This window comes from Amphibalanus amphitrite, unplaced genomic scaffold, assembly GCF_019059575.1.
Source record: "Amphibalanus amphitrite isolate SeventyFive unplaced genomic scaffold, NRLGWU_Aamphi_draft 000215F_arrow, whole genome shotgun sequence".
NCBI lineage: Eukaryota > Metazoa > Arthropoda > Thecostraca > Balanomorpha > Balanidae > Amphibalanus > Amphibalanus amphitrite.
Genome location: NW_024881710.1, coordinates 20,307 through 39,489, shown reverse-complemented (window position 1 = coordinate 39,489; position 19,183 = coordinate 20,307). Strand labels below are relative to the sequence as shown.

Here is a 19,183-nt window from a genome sequence, read left to right as displayed (position 1 = left end):
TGAAAAGCTTTACCAATCTTCTAACAAAGAAGTCTTCTCAGCTAGTCTTCTAAGAAATAACTAATTGGGTAGGTTAAAAAAAAAAAACTCATCGGATTTCGGCCACTTTATTTTCAGGAGGCCCCCTTTTCAGCTTTTTAACTTTTTAACTTTTTATTTTATTTTTGAAAAAAAAATCGGCCAAGGGGGGGGGCCATGGCCCCCATGGCCCCCCCCCCCTTGTATCCGCGCCTGCGGAGAGGTGTCGCCGGCGGGGTTCGGGCACTTGTGCTCGTCCTCCGTCGGTGGGGCTGATCTGTCGCTGCCCCTGGCGGTGACTCGGCGAGGCGTCAAGGGAGGAGGCGGTATCCGACCGTGGGGGGTGGTGAGTAGTGATGTCAATCACGGAAAATCGGAATACCGATACCAAACCAAATACCAACTAAAACCATGGGAGAATACCGAAACCAAACCAACTTGAGAAACTGAGGGAAATACCAACTTTTTACCGATTTCTTAGCCTCTAATACATTAGTGAGGGCCTATGATACCAACAAAATACCAAACACATTACGATTGAAATACCAAATACCAAGTTGGTATCGCTTTGGTATCGGTATACCAAAAAGTTGGTATCCGATTGACATCTCTAGTGGTGAGCCTCTCTCTCCCCCTCGGAAGGTGCCGCCAAGTCCCGTACAGTCAGCTCGGCCGTCCCAGGCCTTGTAGCGGCGCCGTTGCGGAGCGTCGGCGGCCGAGCCGGCGGAGACCAACTCTTTCACATGGATAACTTGACCGATCCCCCTTCCCCCCAGTCCAATCCCTCGGCCTCGGCCGATCCTCGCCCGTTGGCCTCGGCCGACAGGCGAACGGTGCTCGACAAAGGTCCACGATCTCCTAAGATCCTTATCTTCCGGAGCGCAGACAGGGAGCTGAGCTCTCTGTCGCCCTTCCAGCGGAAGGATGGCTGCGACCGGTTTGGTTCAATCGTTCGTTGTGACCGGATGCGTGATGGTGCGCTGGAGGTCGAGTTCAGGAAAAGCGAGGAGGCGGCGAAAGCGTTGGACGCTACTCGCTTCGTGTTCTCCGAGGGACGGGCATCCGGCCGGAGGCTCGTCTCCATCCCGCTTACAGTGGAGCCCCACCGCTCTAAGAACTCCTCACGAGGGGTCATTAACTGCTTCGATCTGAGGGGAGTGAGCGACGAGGACATTGCGGACGGGCTCGCCGATTTCGGCGTGACAGCGGCTCGCCGCATCATGACGAAGAGAGGCACGGTCTCGACCAACAACATCATTCTGACTTTTGACTCTACTGACTTGCCGAGTGAGATTCGCGTGGGCTACGTGAAGGTTCGCGTGCGGCCTTTCGTCCCAGCGCCCATGCGCTGCTTCCGCTGCCAACGTTTCGGCCACACAAAGGACAACTGCCGAGGAAGACCCACGTGCTCCAAGTGTGCTTCGCAGGACCACACTGACGAAACCTGTGACTCGGAGACCCCCCGATGCGTCAACTGCGGAGAGGGGCAGACGCCGCACTCCGCGTATGATAGGTCTTGCCCTGCATACGTCAAGGAGAAAGAGATCATGACCATCAAGGCTACCAGAAATTTGTCTTTTAAAGAGGCCCGGGAGGTGTACAACCAGAGTCACCCGAAGACCTCGTATGCCCAGAAGGTGAGAGTCACAAACTCTACTGATGCCTCCCAGATGAGTGTAGCACAGCTCGTGCAGCTTCTCAAACGATTTGGCCTCACCGTCGTAGCCACTGGTGACTCAGCGGACACCACGGCGCCTCGTGCGCCGCCGAGCAACACAGAGCAGGCTGCTCAAGAGTCAGTGTGGGGTCCACCCAGTCCCGTTCCAGCCGCGAACGGTGATGGAGACGGCTGGGCCGTCGTCCAGCGCCGACAGGGTGGTCGGCGCCCCCCGGCGCAGGGCAAGGCGCCACCCACCCCGCCCCGCCCCCGACCGCCCACGGCGGTGCAGGAGGCGCTGCGGCGGGGAGAGGAGGAGAGGAGGGCACGAGAGGCGAGGAGGGCTCGCCTCGTCCAGAAGGCCCTCGAGGCTAAGGAAGCCTCGTCTGCCGACTCCGCCTCCGGGAGTGCCAATGCGGCTGTTGCCGCTGACACCCCGGAGACACCTGAGGCGGGGACTCGGCCCATCATGGGTCCCCCGCCGCCTCCTCCACCTCCGCAGCGGCGGCCACCACCGCCGCTGCCAGAGACGCCTGCGTCGAGGACACAGGCCGCCGCCTCGACATCCCCGTCGGGGCGGCAACAGACCTCCGCGGCTCCAGGGCGCCTCGCCAAGCGGCAGACGCCCCCGAGCTGGTCACCCTCGGAGGGTGACGCCCCCCGGGCGAAAAAGCCCCAGCAGGGCTCGAGCCACGCCCGATCTGCCTCTGCTGAAGGGAGGCTACACCGAGAGGGCTCGGGGCATCCCCGTATCCGTTACGGGGGGAGCGCCTCCTCGGAGTTAGAGGACCTAGTCTAGTCTTTCAGTCTAGTCATTTCCTCTTTTATCCTTTTATCTTTTTCGCGCTATTGCGCTTTTTTACCAGGTGCATTTCTCTCGGTGCTTTTTACCTTTTTTGTGGTCAGTCAGGTATCTGTGTGCGCCTTTGCCTCATGTTATACGCGCCCTTTTTGCGCCTTTTTAACCACGCCTTTTATTCTACAGTGGAACTGTAGAGGCCTCCGGGCCAACTACCAGGACCTACAGTCTCTTATCCGTTGGCGCACACCCCTTGTTTTAGGTCTCCAGGAGACCAAGCTAGCGCCAAACGTTACCTTTGCCATCAAGGGCTACTCTGTTTTTAGAAGAGACCTGGACACCCCTACCATTGCCCATGGAGGTGTGCTTCTGGCGGTTCACCACAGCGTACCTGCTCGCCAGGTGCCGCTGCAGACTCCCTTGCAGGCGGTGGCCGCCAGAGTTGATTTCAACCACCGGGAACTGACAGTGTGCTCTTTATACCTACCACCAGGTATAGCGCTCCCGGTGGTTGAGCTGCATCGACTTGTCGATGAGCTTCCACCTCCGGTCCTGGTAGTCGGCGATTTTAATGCCCATAGCCTGGCGTGGGGATGCGACACGACTGGCACTCGTGGTCGACTTTTAGAATCTTTTATCCGCGATGAGGCGCTGTGTATTTTAAATACAGGACAGCGCACCCATTTTACAACACCCTCCGGTCAAACATCGGCTCTGGACCTGAGCTTAGTCAGTCCGCGGCTAGCTCAGCTTTTTACCTGGTCCGTCCATGACGACCCACTCGGGAGCGACCACTTCCCAGTGTGGCTGGAGCACCAGGAGTCCCCAGTGTCAGGCAACCGTCCACCTAGGTGGAATGTTCGGAAAGCCGACTGGGGCGAATTCCAGGCCGCTGTAGAGGCCTCTGTTTTATCCAGAGCCGACCCCTCTGTGATGTCTACAGAGGATTTTACATGTTTACTCATTGACTCCGCAAACGGGTGCATACCCAAAACGTCGAGTCAGCCTCGTCGTCCTCCGGTCCCGTGGTGGACCAAGGAATGCGGAGATGCGATTCGTGCCAGGAAGCGCGCTTTTAGAAAGTTTGACCGGAGTAGTACTACTGAGAACCTCATCGCTTTTAAGAGAGCGCGGGCTTTTGCCCGACGCGTTTTAAAGGAGGCAAAGGCTGTTTCATGGCGCACTTACGTAAGTTCCTTAAACCGTTTTACTCCTACGACCCAGATATGGGCACGCATGAAGCGCATTGAAGGCCGGTTCAGCTCTGTTCCGCTTCCGGTTTTAAGAGTGAACAACACGGACATATCTCACCCTTCAGACGTCGCAGAGACGATAGGCCGTGCACTCTATCAGCGCTGCCGAGGAGGGCCGTCCTCACGACCTGCACCAGCCGCCGTGGACTTCAGCACAGCTGAAAATTTGGTGTTCAACGAGCCTTTCTCTATGGCTGAACTCACGTCTGCCATCAGCTCGTTGCGCAGCGTCTCAGAAGGTCCGGATGCAGTTCACAACGACATGCTCCGTCATCTACCCACAGTTGCCCTCGAGGCGCTGCTAGCAACCTTCAATTCGCTTTGGGAGACTGGCACCTTCCCTGAGACCTGGCGGGAAGCCATTATCATTCCTATCTTGAAGGCTGGCAAGTCGGGACATGACCCTCTCCATTATCGGCCCATCTCTCTCACATCATCGCTTTCAAAGCTGATGGAGAAGATGGTCAATGTGCGTTTTAGCTGGTTTCTGGAACATCACGGTGTTTTTACAAACGCCCAGTGCGGTTTTAGAAAGCACCGCAGCCCTGTTGACCACATTTTAGCCCTTTGTTTGTTTGTTTATTGGGGCTTTAGGGCGCGTCGACTGCAAAGGTCATTTTGCGCCCATAACGTCGCGCTAGTAAAACAAGTGTTTCAAAAGAAGAAACTTTCTAGATATCAAGACTAGAAAGTAAAAGACTTTATAAAAAAGACGGGGTAAAATAAAACAACGCAAGAGCGTCGTACTAGACAACTGACTAGACAAGGAGACTAGAGAGGATTTGGGTCAAGTCGAGTAAATCGCTTTGAATTTGACTGCGCGGATAAAGGAAAAGATGTTGCCAGATAAAACCCAGGGTGACTCGTCACCCAGCAGGTGGCGGACAGTGGTAGCCGGAGCGATGCGGCCGAGGTAGCGCGTCCGGTCTGGTTCTAGAAGTGGACAAGATAAGAGCACGTGAGCGACGGTAAGAGGCGCGGAACAACCGTTGCAAATGGCCTGCTCGTCTCCGCGGAGGAGGTGGCCATGCGTGGCATATGTATGGCCGATTCGGAGCCTGCACAAGATCACCTCGTTGGACCGGTTGTCTTGCAAGCAAGACCTCCATGGCTCCAAAGTCGGCTTCACCTCACGGAGCTTTCCGCCTCCACGTAGGCTCCACTCTGCCTGCCACTCAGAGAGAATGAAAGATCGCACAGCCGAATAAAGGTCACGCGCCGGCAATGGCAGACGTCGAGTGCAGGAGGCTGCGGCCGCGCGCCTCGCGGCCGCATCTGCCAGCTCGTTGCCGTGTATGCCCACGTGGCTGGGAATCCAGCAGAACTGAACAAATTTTCCCGATTGTTCCACTGACTGAAGTCGAGCTAAAATGTCTTGAACGATCGGGTCAACTGGATTAAAACTCCGTAACGCCAAAAGGCTACTTAGGGAGTCCGATAAAATCAAGTAAGAAAGGCCGTCCGACACCTCGATAAAACACAGAGCCTTCTCGATGGCGACTAGCTCAGATGAAAACACCGAGGCAAAAGAAGGTAGAGAGAATGAGCGGGTATCGCGACCTGCGATAAAAGCACATCCCACTCCCTCAGGTGTTTTTGATCCGTCTGTAAAAACGGTGTTAAAACCATCGTACGAGACGATGTGTTGCAAGGCCCTGACTCGCGCCTCACAAGGCAGCAAGTCATCCTTCTTAACTTCGGAGAGTGAGAGATCTACTTGAGGTTTTGCGTGTTTCCAAGGCGGAGAGGACGTACCCCAGCTACGTCGTACGACACGTAAACCTATGTTGGCTGCGGAGAAGAGACCTCTCATGCGCGCTCCAAAGCAGAGCGATTGTCGCGCTCTGTCAAGTCGAGTGTAGTAGGTGGGGAAGACGTACGGATACGTCGGATGCGTCGGGAACTGACGCAGTTTCAGCGCATAGCGCATCCCAAGCATCTGGCGGCGTAGGGATAGAGGCGGCTCGTGCGCCTCAGCAAGAAGGCTGCTGCTGGGAGAGGTGCGGAATGCTCCGGTGGCGACACGGATTGCAGCATGATGGACTGCGTCGAGGACCTTTTTGCTGGATTGGCTCGCTGAATCGTACACAAAAGAAGCGTAATCCAGCTTCGACCGAACTATCGATCGGTACAGGAGAAGAAGGGTCCTGCGGTCCGCCCCATAAGATGTGCGAGCAACACATTTTAAAACGTTCAGGGATTTAAAACACCGTTCCCGAAGCGTTCTAAAATGTTCCTTATACGTCAAGCGACTGTCAAAATAAATCCCAAGAAACTTCGCCACCGGCCGAGTGGGAATCACCTGTCCGTAGAGCTTGATTCCCAAAGCTAGGTCGTCACAACGTCGGCGGCAAAAGTGCATTGCCACGGTCTTCGCTGTGGAAAAACGAAGACCATTCTTACCGCTCCACCTCTCCAAACGTGTTACGGCGAGCTGCAGCTGTCTAGCCGCGTGTCGAGCGCTTGAAGCAGCAAACCAGATGGCAAAATCGTCGACAAAAAGCGATCTCCCGATGGAAACCGGGAGGTCGTCGACGATGTCATTGATTGCCACCGCGAACAACGCCACACTAAGCACCCCACCTTGGGGAACTCCGTTCTCCTGGGTAAAACTGCTCGAGAAATCACTGCCAACTCGGACTTTAAACCGACGACCCGATAAAAAATTATTGATAAAGAGGCCCATCCGGCCGCGTATGCCGTACTTATATACTTTGGAAAGTATGCTGTGTCGTAAGACTGTATCATAGGCCGCCTCAATATCAAAGAACAGTGCTCCAAGGTGCTTCTTTTCAGTAAAACAGGTGCGTATCTCGGTGTCAAGGGCTAAAATGTGGTCAACAGGGTTGCGGTGCTTTCTAAAACCGCACTGGGCGTTTGTAAAAACACCGTGATGTTCCAGAAACCAGCTAAAACGCACATTGACCATCTTCTCCATCAGCTTTGAAAGCGATGATGTGAGAGAGATGGGCCGATAATGGAGAGGGTCATGTCCCGACTTACCAGCCTTCAAGATAGGAATGATAATGGCTTCCCGCCAGGTCTCAGGGAAGGTGCCAGTCTCCCAAAGCGAATTGAAGGTTGCTAGCAGCGCCTCGAGGGCAACTGTGGGTAGATGACGGAGCATGTCGTTGTGGACTGCATCCGGACCTTCTGAGACGCTGCGCAACGAGCTGATGGCAGACGTGAGTTCAGCCATAGAGAAAGGCTCGTTGTACACCAAATTTTCAGCTGTGCTGAAGTCCACGGCGGCTGGTGCAGGTCGTGAGGACGGCTCTCCTCGGCAGCGCTGATAGAGTGCACGGCCTATCGTCTCTGCGACGTCTGAAGGGTGAGATATGTCCGTGTTGTTCACTCTTAAAACCGGAAGCGGAACAGAGCTGAACCGGCCTTCAATGCGCTTCATGCGTGCCCATATTTGGGTCGTAGGAGTAAAACGGTTTAAGGAACTTACGTAAGTGCGCCATGAAACAGCCTTTGCCTCCTTTAAAACGCGTCGGGCAAAAGCCCGCGCTCTCTTAAAAGCGATGAGGTTCTCAGTAGTACTACTCCGGTCAAACTTTCTAAAAGCGCGCTTCCTGGCACGAATCGCATCTCCGCATTCCTTGGTCCACCACGGGACCGGAGGACGACGAGGCTGACTCGACGTCTTGGGTATGCACCCGTTTGCGGAGTCAATGAGTAAACATGTAAAATCCTCTGTAGACATCACAGAGGGGTCGGCTCTGGATAAAACAGAGGCCTCTACAGCGGCCTGGAATTCGCCCCAGTCGGCTTTCCGAACATTCCACCTAGGTGGACGGTTGCCTGACACTGGGGACTCCTGGTGCTCCAGCCACACTGGGAAGTGGTCGCTCCCGAGTGGATCGTCATGGACGGACCAGGTAAAAAGCTGAGCTAGCCGCGGACTGACTAAGCTCAGGTCCAGAGCCGATGTTTGACCGGAGGGTGTTGTAAAATGGGTGCGCTGTCCTGTATTTAAAATACACAGCGCCTCATCGCGGATAAAAGATTCTAAAAGTCGACCACGAGTGCCAGTCGTGTCGCATCCCCACGCCAGGCTATGGGCATTAAAATCGCCGACTACCAGGACCGGAGGTGGAAGCTCATCGACAAGCCGATGCAGCTCAACCACCGGGAGTGCTATACCTGGTGGTAGGTATAAAGAGCACACTGTCAGTTCCCGGTGGTTGAAATCAACTCTGGCGGCCACCGCCTGCAGGGGAGTCTGCAGCGGCACCTGGCGAGCAGGTACGCTGTGGTGAACCGCCAGAAGCACACCTCCATGGGCAATGGTAGGGGTGTCCAGGTCTCTTCTAAAAACAGAGTAGCCCTTGATGGCAAAGGTAACGTTTGGCGCTAGCTTGGTCTCCTGGAGACCTAAAACAAGGGGTGTGCGCCAACGGATAAGAGACTGTAGGTCCTGGTAGTTGGCCCGGAGGCCTCTACAGTTCCACTGTAGAATAAAAGGCGTGGTTAAAAAGGCGCAAAAAGGGCGCGTATAACATGAGGCAAAGGCGCACACAGATACCTGACTGACCACAAAAAAGGTAAAAAGCACCGAGAGAAATGCACCTGGTAAAAAAGCGCAATAGCGCGAAAAAGATAAAAGGATAAAAGAGGAAATGACTAGACTGAAAGACTAGACTAGGTCCTCTAACTCCGAGGAGGCGCTCCCCCCGTAGCGGATACGGGGGTGCCCTGAGCCCTCTCGGTGAAGCCTCCCTTCAGCAGAGGCAGATCGGGCATGGCTCGGGCCCGGCTGGGGCCTTTTCGACCGGGGGGCGTCGCCCTCCGAAGGTGACCAGCTCGGGGGCGTCTGCCGCTTGGCGAGGCGCCCTGGAGCCGCGGCGGGCTGTTGCCGCCCCGACGGGGATGTCGAGGCGGCGGCCTGTGTCCTCGACACAGGCGTCTCTGGCAGCGGCGGTGGTGGCCGCCGCTGCGGAGGTGGAGGAGGCGGCGGGGGACCCATGATGGGCCGAGTCCCCGCCTCAGGTGTCTCCGGGGTGTCAGCGGCGACAGCCGCATTGGCACTCCCGGAGGCGGAGTCGGCAGACGAGGCTTCCTTAGCCTCGAGGGCCTTCTGGACGAGGCGAGCCCTCCTCGCCTCACGTGCCCTTCTCTCCTCCTCCCCCCGCCGCAGAGCCTCCTGCACCGCCGTAGACGGTCGGGGGCGGGGCGGGGTGGGTGGCGCCTTACCCTGCGCCGGGGGGCGCCGACCACCCTGTCGGCGCTGGACGACGGTCCAATCGTCTCCATTACCGTTCGCGGCTGGAGCGGGACTGGGTGGACCCCACACTGACTCTTGAGCAGCCTGCTCTGTGTTGCTCGGCGGCGCACGAGGCGCCGTGTTGTCCGCTGAGTCACCAGTGGCTACGACGGTGAGGCCGAATCGTTTGAGAAGCTGCACGAGCTGTGCTACGCTCATCTGGGAGGCATCGGTAGAGTTTGTGACTCTCACCTTCTGGGCATACGAGGTCTTCGGGTGACTCTGGTTGTACACCTCCCGGGCCTCTTTGAAAGACAGATTTCTGGTAGCCTTGATGGTCATGATCTCTTTCTCCTTGACGTATGCAGGGCAAGACCTATCATACGCGGAGTGCGGCGTCTGCCCCTCTCCGCAGTTGACGCATCGGGGGGTCTCCGAGTCACAGGTTTCGTCAGTGTGGTCTTGCGAAGCACACCTGGAGCACGTGGGTCTTCCTCGGCAGTTGTCCTTTGTGTGGCCGAAACGTTGGCAGCGGAAGCAGCGCATGGGCGCTGGGACGAAAGGCCGCACGCGAACCTTCACGTAGCCCACGCGAATCTCACTCGGCAAGTCGGTAGAGTCAAATGTCAGAATGATGTTGTTGGTCGAGACCGTGCCTCTCTTCGTCATGATGCGGCGAGCCGCTGTCACGCCGAAATCGGCGAGCCCGTCCGCAATATCCTCGTCGCTCACTCCCCTCAAATCGAAACAGTTAATGACCCCTCGTGAGGAGTTCTTAGAACGGTGGGGCTCCACTGTAAGCGGGATGGAAACGAGCCTCCGGCCGGATGCCCGTCCCTCGGAGAACACGAAGCGAGTAGCGTCCAATGCTTTCGCCGCCTCCTCGCTTTTCCTGAACTCGACCTCCAGCGCGCCATCACGCATCCGGTCACAACGAACTATCGAACCAAACCGGTCGCAGCCATCCTTCCGCTGGAAGGGCGACAGAGAGCTCAGCTCCCTGTCTGCGCTCCGGAAGATGAGGATCTTAGGAGATCGTGGACCTTTTTCAAGCACCGTTCGCCTGTCGGCCGAGGCCAACGGGCGAGGATCGGCCGAGGCCGAAGGATTGGTAAGAGTGGGGGAAGGGGGGTTGGTCGAGTTATCCATGGAGTGTGCTTGGTCTCCGCCAGCTCGGCCGCCGACGCTCCGCAACGGCGCCGCTACAAGGCCTGGGACGGCCGAGCTGACTGTACGGGACTTGGCGGCACCTTCCGCGGGGGAGAGAGAGACTCACCACCCCCCACGGTCGGATACCGCCTCCTCCCTTGACGCCTAGCCGAGTCACCGCCAGGGGCAGCGACAGATCAGTCCCACCGACGGAGGACGAGCACAAGTGCCCGAACCCCGCCGGCGACACCTCTCAGACACCACCCCCGGCGGCGTCACGACTGGGAATGGCTCCTCAAGTGCGGCGCCCCACTGAGTGTCCCGCCCTTACAGAACTCAGGGCCAAAGAGGCGTGTTGCCCAGCCACCGCGACTGGCTCCGCACGGTGGGGGGCTCAACCTCCAGGATCCCGTTGTCCTGGGGTACGGGTCGGCTCGCCTAGCCTAGTAAAACCGGCTGGTACCCGAGGGGACGCCACTCCCCTTACACTAGCCCAACTCGGCTGTGTTCCTGCGGGTGCAAAAACAACGAAAAAAGGTAGGAAAAGAATCAGAAAGCTGTGATCGAACGAAACGCGGACATCCGGTGAGAAGCAAAGCAAAAGCAAACAGAGACCGCTCAAGAGAAACAAAACCACGAAAACCAAGAAAAATCGGGCCGTACCATCTGTCCAACCAGCGATCAAAGCAAGTCGTAAGCAAGCATGGGTCAAGCTGGGGCCGAGGGGGCGCTACTCCCCTTGCTGGCCGAGGCCAAGGCCGCCGCGGGGCAAAGGCCCAAGGAACCCAGTCCAACAGCGACCCCGGCCACTGCCAACCCCCTGCGGGGCCAATCCTGCAGACAATCCATCCAGTAAGCAAGGCAAGTCCAGGTCAAAACGCGGGCCGAGCTGGGGCCGAGGGGGCGCTACTCCCCTTACTGGCCGAAGTCACAGCCGCCGCACAGCCGGAGCCAGATGACCCCGGCTAAGCAGCAGCTCTGACCACGGTCAGCCCCCTGCGGGTACATTTTAGCCCTTGACACCGAGATACGCACCTGTTTTACTGAAAAGAAGCACCTTGGAGCACTGTTCTTTGATATTGAGGCGGCCTATGATACAGTCTTACGACACAGCATACTTTCCAAAGTATATAAGTACGGCATACGCGGCCGGATGGGCCTCTTTATCAAGAATTTTTTATCGGGTCGTCGGTTTAAAGTCCGAGTTGGCAGTGATTTCTCGAGCAGTTTTACCCAGGAGAACGGAGTTCCCCAGGGTGGGGTGCTTAGTGTGGCGTTGTTCGCGGTGGCAATCAATGACATCGTCGACGACCTCCCGGTTTCCATCGGGAGATCGCTTTTTGTCGACGATTTTGCCATCTGGTTTGCTGCTTCAAGCGCTCGACACGCGGCTAGACAGCTGCAGCTCGCCGTAACACGTTTGGAGAGGTGGAGCGGTAAGAATGGTCTTCGTTTTTCCACAGCGAAGACCGTGGCAATGCACTTTTGCCGCCGACGTTGTGACGACCTAGCTTTGGGAATCAAGCTCTACGGACAGGTGATTCCCACTCGGCCGGTGGCGAAGTTTCTTGGGATTTATTTTGACAGTCGCTTGACGTATAAGGAACATTTTAGAACGCTTCGGGAACGGTGTTTTAACCCTCGCATGTGTGCGGCGTTTGCCAGCTTCTAATGTGTAGGGGGGGGGGGGGTCGGTTGGACCCCCCCCTTGCCGTTTGGCCCCTGATCGAGCTAGAGCTTCGCGGAAAAAACGAGCGTGTTGCCCGTGACGAGAGGAAGCCGATGATACCCAATTTTAAGGTCCTAGGTCATTGGTTGACCTTCCAGGTCAGGTCAATGACCCAAAGTCGGGAAAATCGGGACCTGTTAGAAAGTCGTAAAGTGTGGCTGCTAAGGGGTTTTTCGGGATGCTGATCACGAATATCGTGTTAGTTTTGATCACAGATGATGTCTTGAAGCATTTAGACCAGGTCGGGTCAGGTCAGGTCAGGTCAACCAGTAGGCGTCGTGACGGGTATTCGTAGTACGTGTCAACCGCCTCTGACAGCTTCGTAACATGTTACGAAGTCACCAAAACTACTTCGTAAATGTTCAGATGGTTGCTAAATTCGAATTCAGCTCCAAAAACTAGCCTAGAAACATGTAAAACTCGAAAAAGTGACCCGAGGTCACCCGAGGTCACCAAAGGTCAATGACCTGACCTGACCTTCAGGTGACCTTGACACACACGGGAGTAACATCAAATCACATGTTTGAACGTTTGAAACCACAAAAAGCTTGCAAACACGCGCTAGTGCGAGCCGACATACGCGAAATCGCGATTCCGGCCAAACATGGTCTCGGAAAAGAGGTCACAGGTCAAAGGTCATTTGGGTCAGGGTCATGAAATTTTCAGGGTAGGTGTCAAATTGATCAATGCGAGGGTACTGAAAGTTTCGTCGCGATCGGCCGCTTTTTACGCGAGTTATTCGCGAAAAACCATGGGGGGGGGGTCCATCCGACCCCCCCCTACACATGCGAGGGTTAAATCCCTGAACGTTTTAAAATGTGTTGCTCGCACATCTTATGGGGCGGACCGCAGGACCCTTCTTCTCCTGTACCGATCGATAGTTCGGTCGAAGCTGGATTACGCTTCTTTTGTGTACGATTCAGCGAGCCAATCCAGCAAAAAGGTCCTCGACGCAGTCCATCATGCTGCAATCCGTGTCGCCACCGGAGCATTCCGCACCTCGCCCAGCAGCAGCCTTCTTGCTGAGGCGCACGAGCCGCCTCTATCCCTACGCCGCCAGATGCTTGGGATGCGCTATGCGCTGAAACTGCGCCAGTTCCCGACGCATCCGACGTATCCGTACGTCTTCCCCACCTACTACACTCGACTTGACAGAGCGCGACAATCGCTCTGCTTTGGAGCGCGCATGAGAGGTCTCTTCTCCGCAGCCAACATAGGTTTACGTGTCGTACGACGTAGCTGGGGTACGTCCTCTCCGCCTTGGAAACACGCAAAACCTCAAGTAGATCTCTCACTCTCCGAAGTTAAGAAGGATGACTTGCTGCCTTGTGAGGCGCGAGTCAGGGCCTTGCAACACATCGTCTCGTACGATGGTTTTAACACCGTTTTTACAGACGGATCAAAAACACCTGAGGGAGTGGGATGTGCTTTTATCGCAGGTCGCGATACCCGCTCATTCTCCCTACCTTCTTTTGCCTCGGTGTTTTCATCTGAGCTAGTCGCCATCGAGAAGGCTCTGTGTTTTATCGAGGTGTCGGACGGCCTTTCTTACTTGATTTTATCGGACTCCCTAAGTAGCCTTTTGGCGTTACGGAGTTTTAATCCAGTTGACCCGATCGTTCAAGACATTTTAGCTCGACTTCAGTCAGTGGAACAATCGGGAAAATTTGTTCAGTTCTGCTGGATTCCCAGCCACGTCGGCATACACGGCAACGAGCTGGCAGATGCGGCCGCGAGGCGCGCGGCCGCAGCCTCCTGCACTCGACGTCTGCCATTGCCGGCGCGTGACCTTTATTCGGCTGTGCGATCTTTCATTCTCTCTGAGTGGCAGGCAGAGTGGAGCCTACGTGGAGGCGGAAAGCTCCGTGAGGTGAAGCCGACTTTGGAGCCATGGAGGTCTTGCTTGCAAGACAACCGGTCCAACGAGGTGATCTTATGCAGGCTCCGAATCGGCCATACATATGCCACGCATGGCCACCTCCTCCGCGGAGACGAGCAGGCCATTTGCAACGGTTGTTCCGCGCCTCTTACCGTCGCTCACGTGCTCTTATCTTGTCCACTTCTAGAACCAGACCGGACGCGCTACCTCGGCCGCATCGCTCCGGCTACCACTGTCCGCCACCTGCTGGGTGACGAGTCACCCTGGGTCTTATCTGGCAACATCTTTTCCTTTATCCGCGCAGTCAAATTCAAAGCGATTTACTCGACCTGACCCAAATCCTCTCTAGTCTCCTTGTCTAGTCAGTTGTCTATTACGACGCTCTTGCTTTGTTTTATTTTACCTTGTCTTTTTTTATAAAGTCTTTTACTTTCTAGTCTTGATATCTAGAAAGTTTCTTCTTTTGAAACACTTGTTTTACTAGCGCGACGTTATGGGCGCAAAATGACCTTTGCAGTCGACGCGCCCTAAAGCCCCAATAAACAAACAACAAACAAACCATTTCCAGTAGCGTCATCTCGCCGTGGCGGACGTTCTTCCCGGGCGCCACTAGCAGGCCGAAGCAGCGCTCGATGTTGAGCGGCGGGAGGTCCTCGCTGGTCTGTCGTACCGACACCGTCACCTTCCGCTGCGTGTGGCAGCGCAGCTTGAAGCCGCCCTTGTCGCGGGGCACCGCCGAGTATGTGCCCTGAACAACGGGAATAAGTGCCACACGTCAGATACAATTCAACTGAAAATAAAATGTATGGAAACTAATCATGAATATTTCTGGTGTCCAGATCGTAACTGTAGCATCATGTTAATCTTAAAACGAATTATCAATAAAAATGCAAAACAAAAAGAAAGAAAACAGAGGGTCCTGATTGTTACATGTTCGACTCCGTTCAAGCCTTGAATCTACCGATCAAATCATCGGTCAGATGTTGTCAGGCACCAGCGCCATTTTCTCTAGATCCTCAACGCTCATAATGTAATCAGCTTCCAAGCCCAAGCTGTAGTCGTAATCACTCACCTTCCCATCCTCCTCCTGTATCTCCACGGCCAGCTCGAAGTCATAGCTGAGCTGGCGCCGAGCCGTGTCCTCGCCACCGGCCACTCCCGAAGGCTGCTTACGGAACGCCCGAGCGAAGCAGCTCAGCACCCGACCGGACTGCGGGACGGCATGGAATAGTCGTCAGACGTGAGTCAGCAGGGGAATTACAGAAACATGCAGAACAAATCACCTTTAACGATACGTGGCCAAAGAGCCCAGATACGTGCATAGTGTATATTTGCATGTTAAGCCCTCGGCCTCCGCTTGCAAGTGTAAAACCCCGACCTAAGTGTTCAAAGCACAGCTTGAACAAACGACTCCTAAGGACCTAGCTCGTTGGGGTCCTTTCCTCCCCGCCCGGCCGGTCGACTCACAGCACGCGGGGCGGAGCACTTGAAGACGTGACACTGGAAGATGGCCGACTCCTGCGCCTCTCCGCGACTGCAGGTGAAGCCGAAACAGTGCTCCTCCTGGGAGCCGGCCGGGCCGACGGCGCAGAACAGGATCCGGTAGACCGGGAACGACACTATCTCCGTCTGGGCAGACTCGTCGTACAGGCTGCAGTCACAGACCGGGAAATGGTCAGTATGAGCAGCACGGACCCTACGCTATACTCGCAACTCGCTCATAACAGATAGAGCGAGAAGCGACAAGCGGCGTTCAAACACTTCCATTAAAAAAACGAAAGCATCATCAAAGTTTATCCCAATTCCAGACGTCGCCCTCAGTCTGTAACGGACCCGGTGTACGAAGATAAAGGCAACTCAACAGCTTAAAATGTTATCCTTTTCAGGGATATCAGGTCCCAGTCAAACATGAATTTTTCCTTAACAATATGCACACTCTTCTGATGGCACTAAGCTAACAACTACGCCAAATATTGTCACACCTCTACCAGTGAGCCCTATCCGTCGTAGACAGCCGCTCAGCGCCCGCGGCGGCGGCGTTGACTCACATGACGCTGCCCTGCGGCGTGGTCGGCACAGCCACCGAAACGGCGATGGCCTGCCGACTGGCCTCCTCCGCATTCAGAATGGCCATGTTGCGCTGAATCTCGGTCTCGCTACGCGGCGCGTTGATGCTGGCCGCGCCCAGGTATTGTACGCGGTGGAAGGTGCAGTGGTCCTCCAGCACGTCCTCACCGGCACTGCCCTCAGTGGCACCAACACTGACCGGCGAGCCTGCAACGGGACGAACAAAGATAAAAGTTTCGACGCTACCCTGTAGTGACAGTGAAATATTTGTCAAGTTTTCTTTCTAGCGCCATTACAAATGGGGTTCCGGGTGACATTTTGTATAGAGAGCGAAAGCGAGAGCGAGAGAGAGGAGAGAGGAGATAGGAGAGTGGAGAGAGGAGAGCAAGAGAGAAAGAGGAGAGTGAGAGACAGAGTGGGGCAGCAGCCGTTACCTGGCGCCGGTTTGGCCGAGTCGGCGGGTTCAGCCCGGTCAGGGCCGGTCGGCGAGCAGGGAGGGCTGGCCGTCCCCTCTGACGGCGGCGCCGTGTCCTGAGAGGCCGCCGACGCCGGTCCGTCGCCACCAGCCAGCGTGTCGCCGCCGGCCGACTCCATGCCGTCACCCAGACACTCGAGCAGGGTCCTCTGCAGCTGCGGCAGCCCGCCCGGACCGGGAACGCTGAGACGCGGCCCGCTCTCCGAGGTCTCACTGAGTATCACAAACTCATCCGTGTCGGCACTTCCCGCTCGACTGGGCGTCTCACTCATCCTGGTCAACCTGCTGACACACGACCAGGTCACTGCAGCTTAGCTGCCTACGACTCATACTGGTAAATCTGCCGGCACATGGCCAGGACACCACAGCTTATCTGCACACAACTCATGCTGGTTAATCTGCCGGCACACAACCAGGACACTACAGCATTAAAGAATCAACTTTACATCCTACAATCTCTACATTGCATTTAGCATCACAAGCTGTGGATGAGTGCATAAAAGCTGGATAACAACAGATGAATCTTCACTACAAATCAGTCAAAGTATTCCACAGACCTCTCTAAGCTTGGTTCAGGTCTATTCACGGGCCACAGGAGGCCTCAAGCTGTTTGGTGTAAGGCTGTTTCTGGTGAAGTACCCACTCAGTAACTTACTGAGAGCTGCAGACATTAAATATGATCATACCTGACAGCTGCAGCTTGACATTTGAGCGTGTTGTTGAAGGCAATTCACCTGTAAAGCAAAACATGGCTATGATTTGCTGATCATGCTATGACAAAACAATTCATAAGCTCTTCCCCAGTTATTTTGACCAATAACCCTCAAACTCTATGCCAGATTCACCTTCAGATTTCGACTAAATGTGGGAGCAGCAAAGGCAGGAAAGAATGCATCCCACCAATTCATGATTCCATTGCTGAAGACATAACAATGCACTCAGCTCAGGAGAGGGGGTTTCACTTTTGGGTAACTTCTACTGATGTCTGCAGGAACTCCTCCAAACAGGGATTTGGAGGTTGACAACAAAATGAGCTGGCATAGCAAGCAGATAAGAACTAGCTATAGTCTTACAACAGATGCAAGGACAAGCTCCTTTACTCACATCTAGTAAACTACAGTTGGAATGCCCTCCCATATTGGCTAGTAAAAGAGGAGTCTCTGATGAAGATTTAACCCTAGCCCGTATTGGTGTTTTTCCAGCCGCGAACGTATAAGGGGGGTCCGTTGGGCCTTCCCCATTGCCGTTTCGCCCCTGATCGTTTTGAAATTGATTGAAAATGGTGTTCTCTTTCCCATATACCACAAATTTTCCGTTTTTATTTTGATGTCACTTCCATAACATACATTGCTTAACTGTTTTACTGGAAATGGCAGCAAATATTTTTAATATGGCGGCGTTTATCGTTTCATTAGCGCCGGGTGTGCACGTGTCTGGCTTGTGTGATGTGAATGGGGTGTGACGGTTGGCTTTTTTGGTGTTTTGCATATTTCCACCACATGTAAGTATCATATCTGGATTCAGGATGTCAAATAGTGTAAGAATGTGCAAAATTTATGTCTGAAAAGTGAATCAGACTCTTTCTGTAATTTTACGGATTGGATTAATGACTAGAATCTGATTAAAGATGACTATAGATAGTATAGAATCTGAATAGCGAATATTCCCCTTCCCTTCCTAGCCATTCAGACAAAAATTGAAAGGGGAGTGGATTTTTTTGAAGGGGGAATTCCCCTTCCCCCTTTAAGTTAAGCTACCCTGGCTCAACTGGCTTCACTTGTAACATTTATACCGAGTTAGCTGGCACATTTTACCCTGTAACACTGGAAATTTCAACCATTTAAAATGGACAGCCGTGCTCAATGTAGGTAACAACGGTTTGTATAGCCTTGGTAACAACCAATATATACATAAATTCAATAGGTATAATCCCCTAATACACGTTTCTGGCGCATTATTGCCCCGATTGCCCCTAGCTGCATGGCACGTTTTTTAATCACACCCAGAAATGACAAACAATTCAAGGTTTTCATATTGTTCTGTCTAAAGCGCAGACAGCATTGGGATGCTAAAAAGCAAACGTGACAATCGGGGACATCGGACACCGATTTTCAATTTTCATCATTACTTCACGGTTCGATATAAAGTTGGTAATTTTGAAAAGTATGGTTTTTCGTTTCTGTCAATTAATCCACCCTCATTGAACCAATAAGATCGAATCGGAATCGGTCCAAAACCACCAGCCCCCTTGACGTGCAGACAAGTGCAAACGTGGTGCAGACCTTGGTGCAGACCGTGCACTGGTGTAGGTAGACGAGGCTACGCTCCGAAACTACTGGAACGATTCCAACAAAGCTCCATCATTCGACGCACCGTAGTGCTCACTGCTCAGCAACGCGATGAGTAGGGAAAATGCTAATTACTAAGAAACTCTTCAGATATTTCAACAAGTCCCAAAACTTTCCCAGCAAGGACTCGAATTGATCCGAGCAAGAATGCATCGATTCGCCGTAAGTCGTAAGAAAAAGAAAAATGGCGTTCTCCAAATCGCAGGAGTGTAGCGGCAGACAGAGGCGGCTCCCGAGTGCAGACATCAGACAGATCAGACGGCTTTGTGTTCCGATAAAAAGAAAAAAGAAAACAGGCATACTTCAATGCAATCAATATGCATCAACATGCAATATCAATATTAGTTATCAATATGCAATCAACCGCAGGACCAATTTTCTTTTTTTACATAGGTACTAGGTAGGTACCCCTCCACCGCAGCCGGCCGGCCGCACGTGGAGGTGTTAGAATGAAGTGCAGCCGCTCTAACCTCGCCGTTCCATCCCTTACATTGAGCTAGAGCCTCGAGGAAAGTAACAATCGTACACGCCATTTGGATCAGACACAGCGACCGCTACCCGATTTCAAGTCTCAGGTCAACCGGTAGTCCGGTAATCTCT

General features: G+C 54.3%; 1 protein-coding gene across 2 annotated transcripts in view; it reads right to left on the bottom strand.

Annotated features, from left to right (window-relative positions):
* Positions 1-18,239, bottom strand: part of LOC122385341 (rab GTPase-activating protein 1-like) — a 57,802-nt gene extending 39,563 nt beyond the window's left edge. Inside the window, exons 1-7 of one of the 2 annotated variants that reach the window (XM_043373542.1) lie at positions 18,178-18,239; positions 16,922-16,969; positions 16,195-16,517; positions 15,742-15,967; positions 15,161-15,344; positions 14,766-14,903; positions 14,253-14,441 (exon numbers count right to left, since the gene is read on the bottom strand). In XM_043373542.1, coding sequence (XP_043229477.1) covers positions 14,253-14,441; positions 14,766-14,903; positions 15,161-15,344; positions 15,742-15,967; positions 16,195-16,507 — 1,050 coding nt within the window. In that variant the 5' untranslated portion in view covers positions 16,508-16,517; positions 16,922-16,969; positions 18,178-18,239. Of the gene's footprint in view, positions 1-14,252; positions 14,442-14,765; positions 14,904-15,160; positions 15,345-15,741; positions 15,968-16,194; positions 16,518-16,921; positions 16,970-18,145 lie in introns of both variants that reach the window. The other variant, XM_043373543.1, reaches the window with a different exon arrangement.
* Between the last annotated feature and the right edge of the window lie 944 nt (positions 18,240-19,183).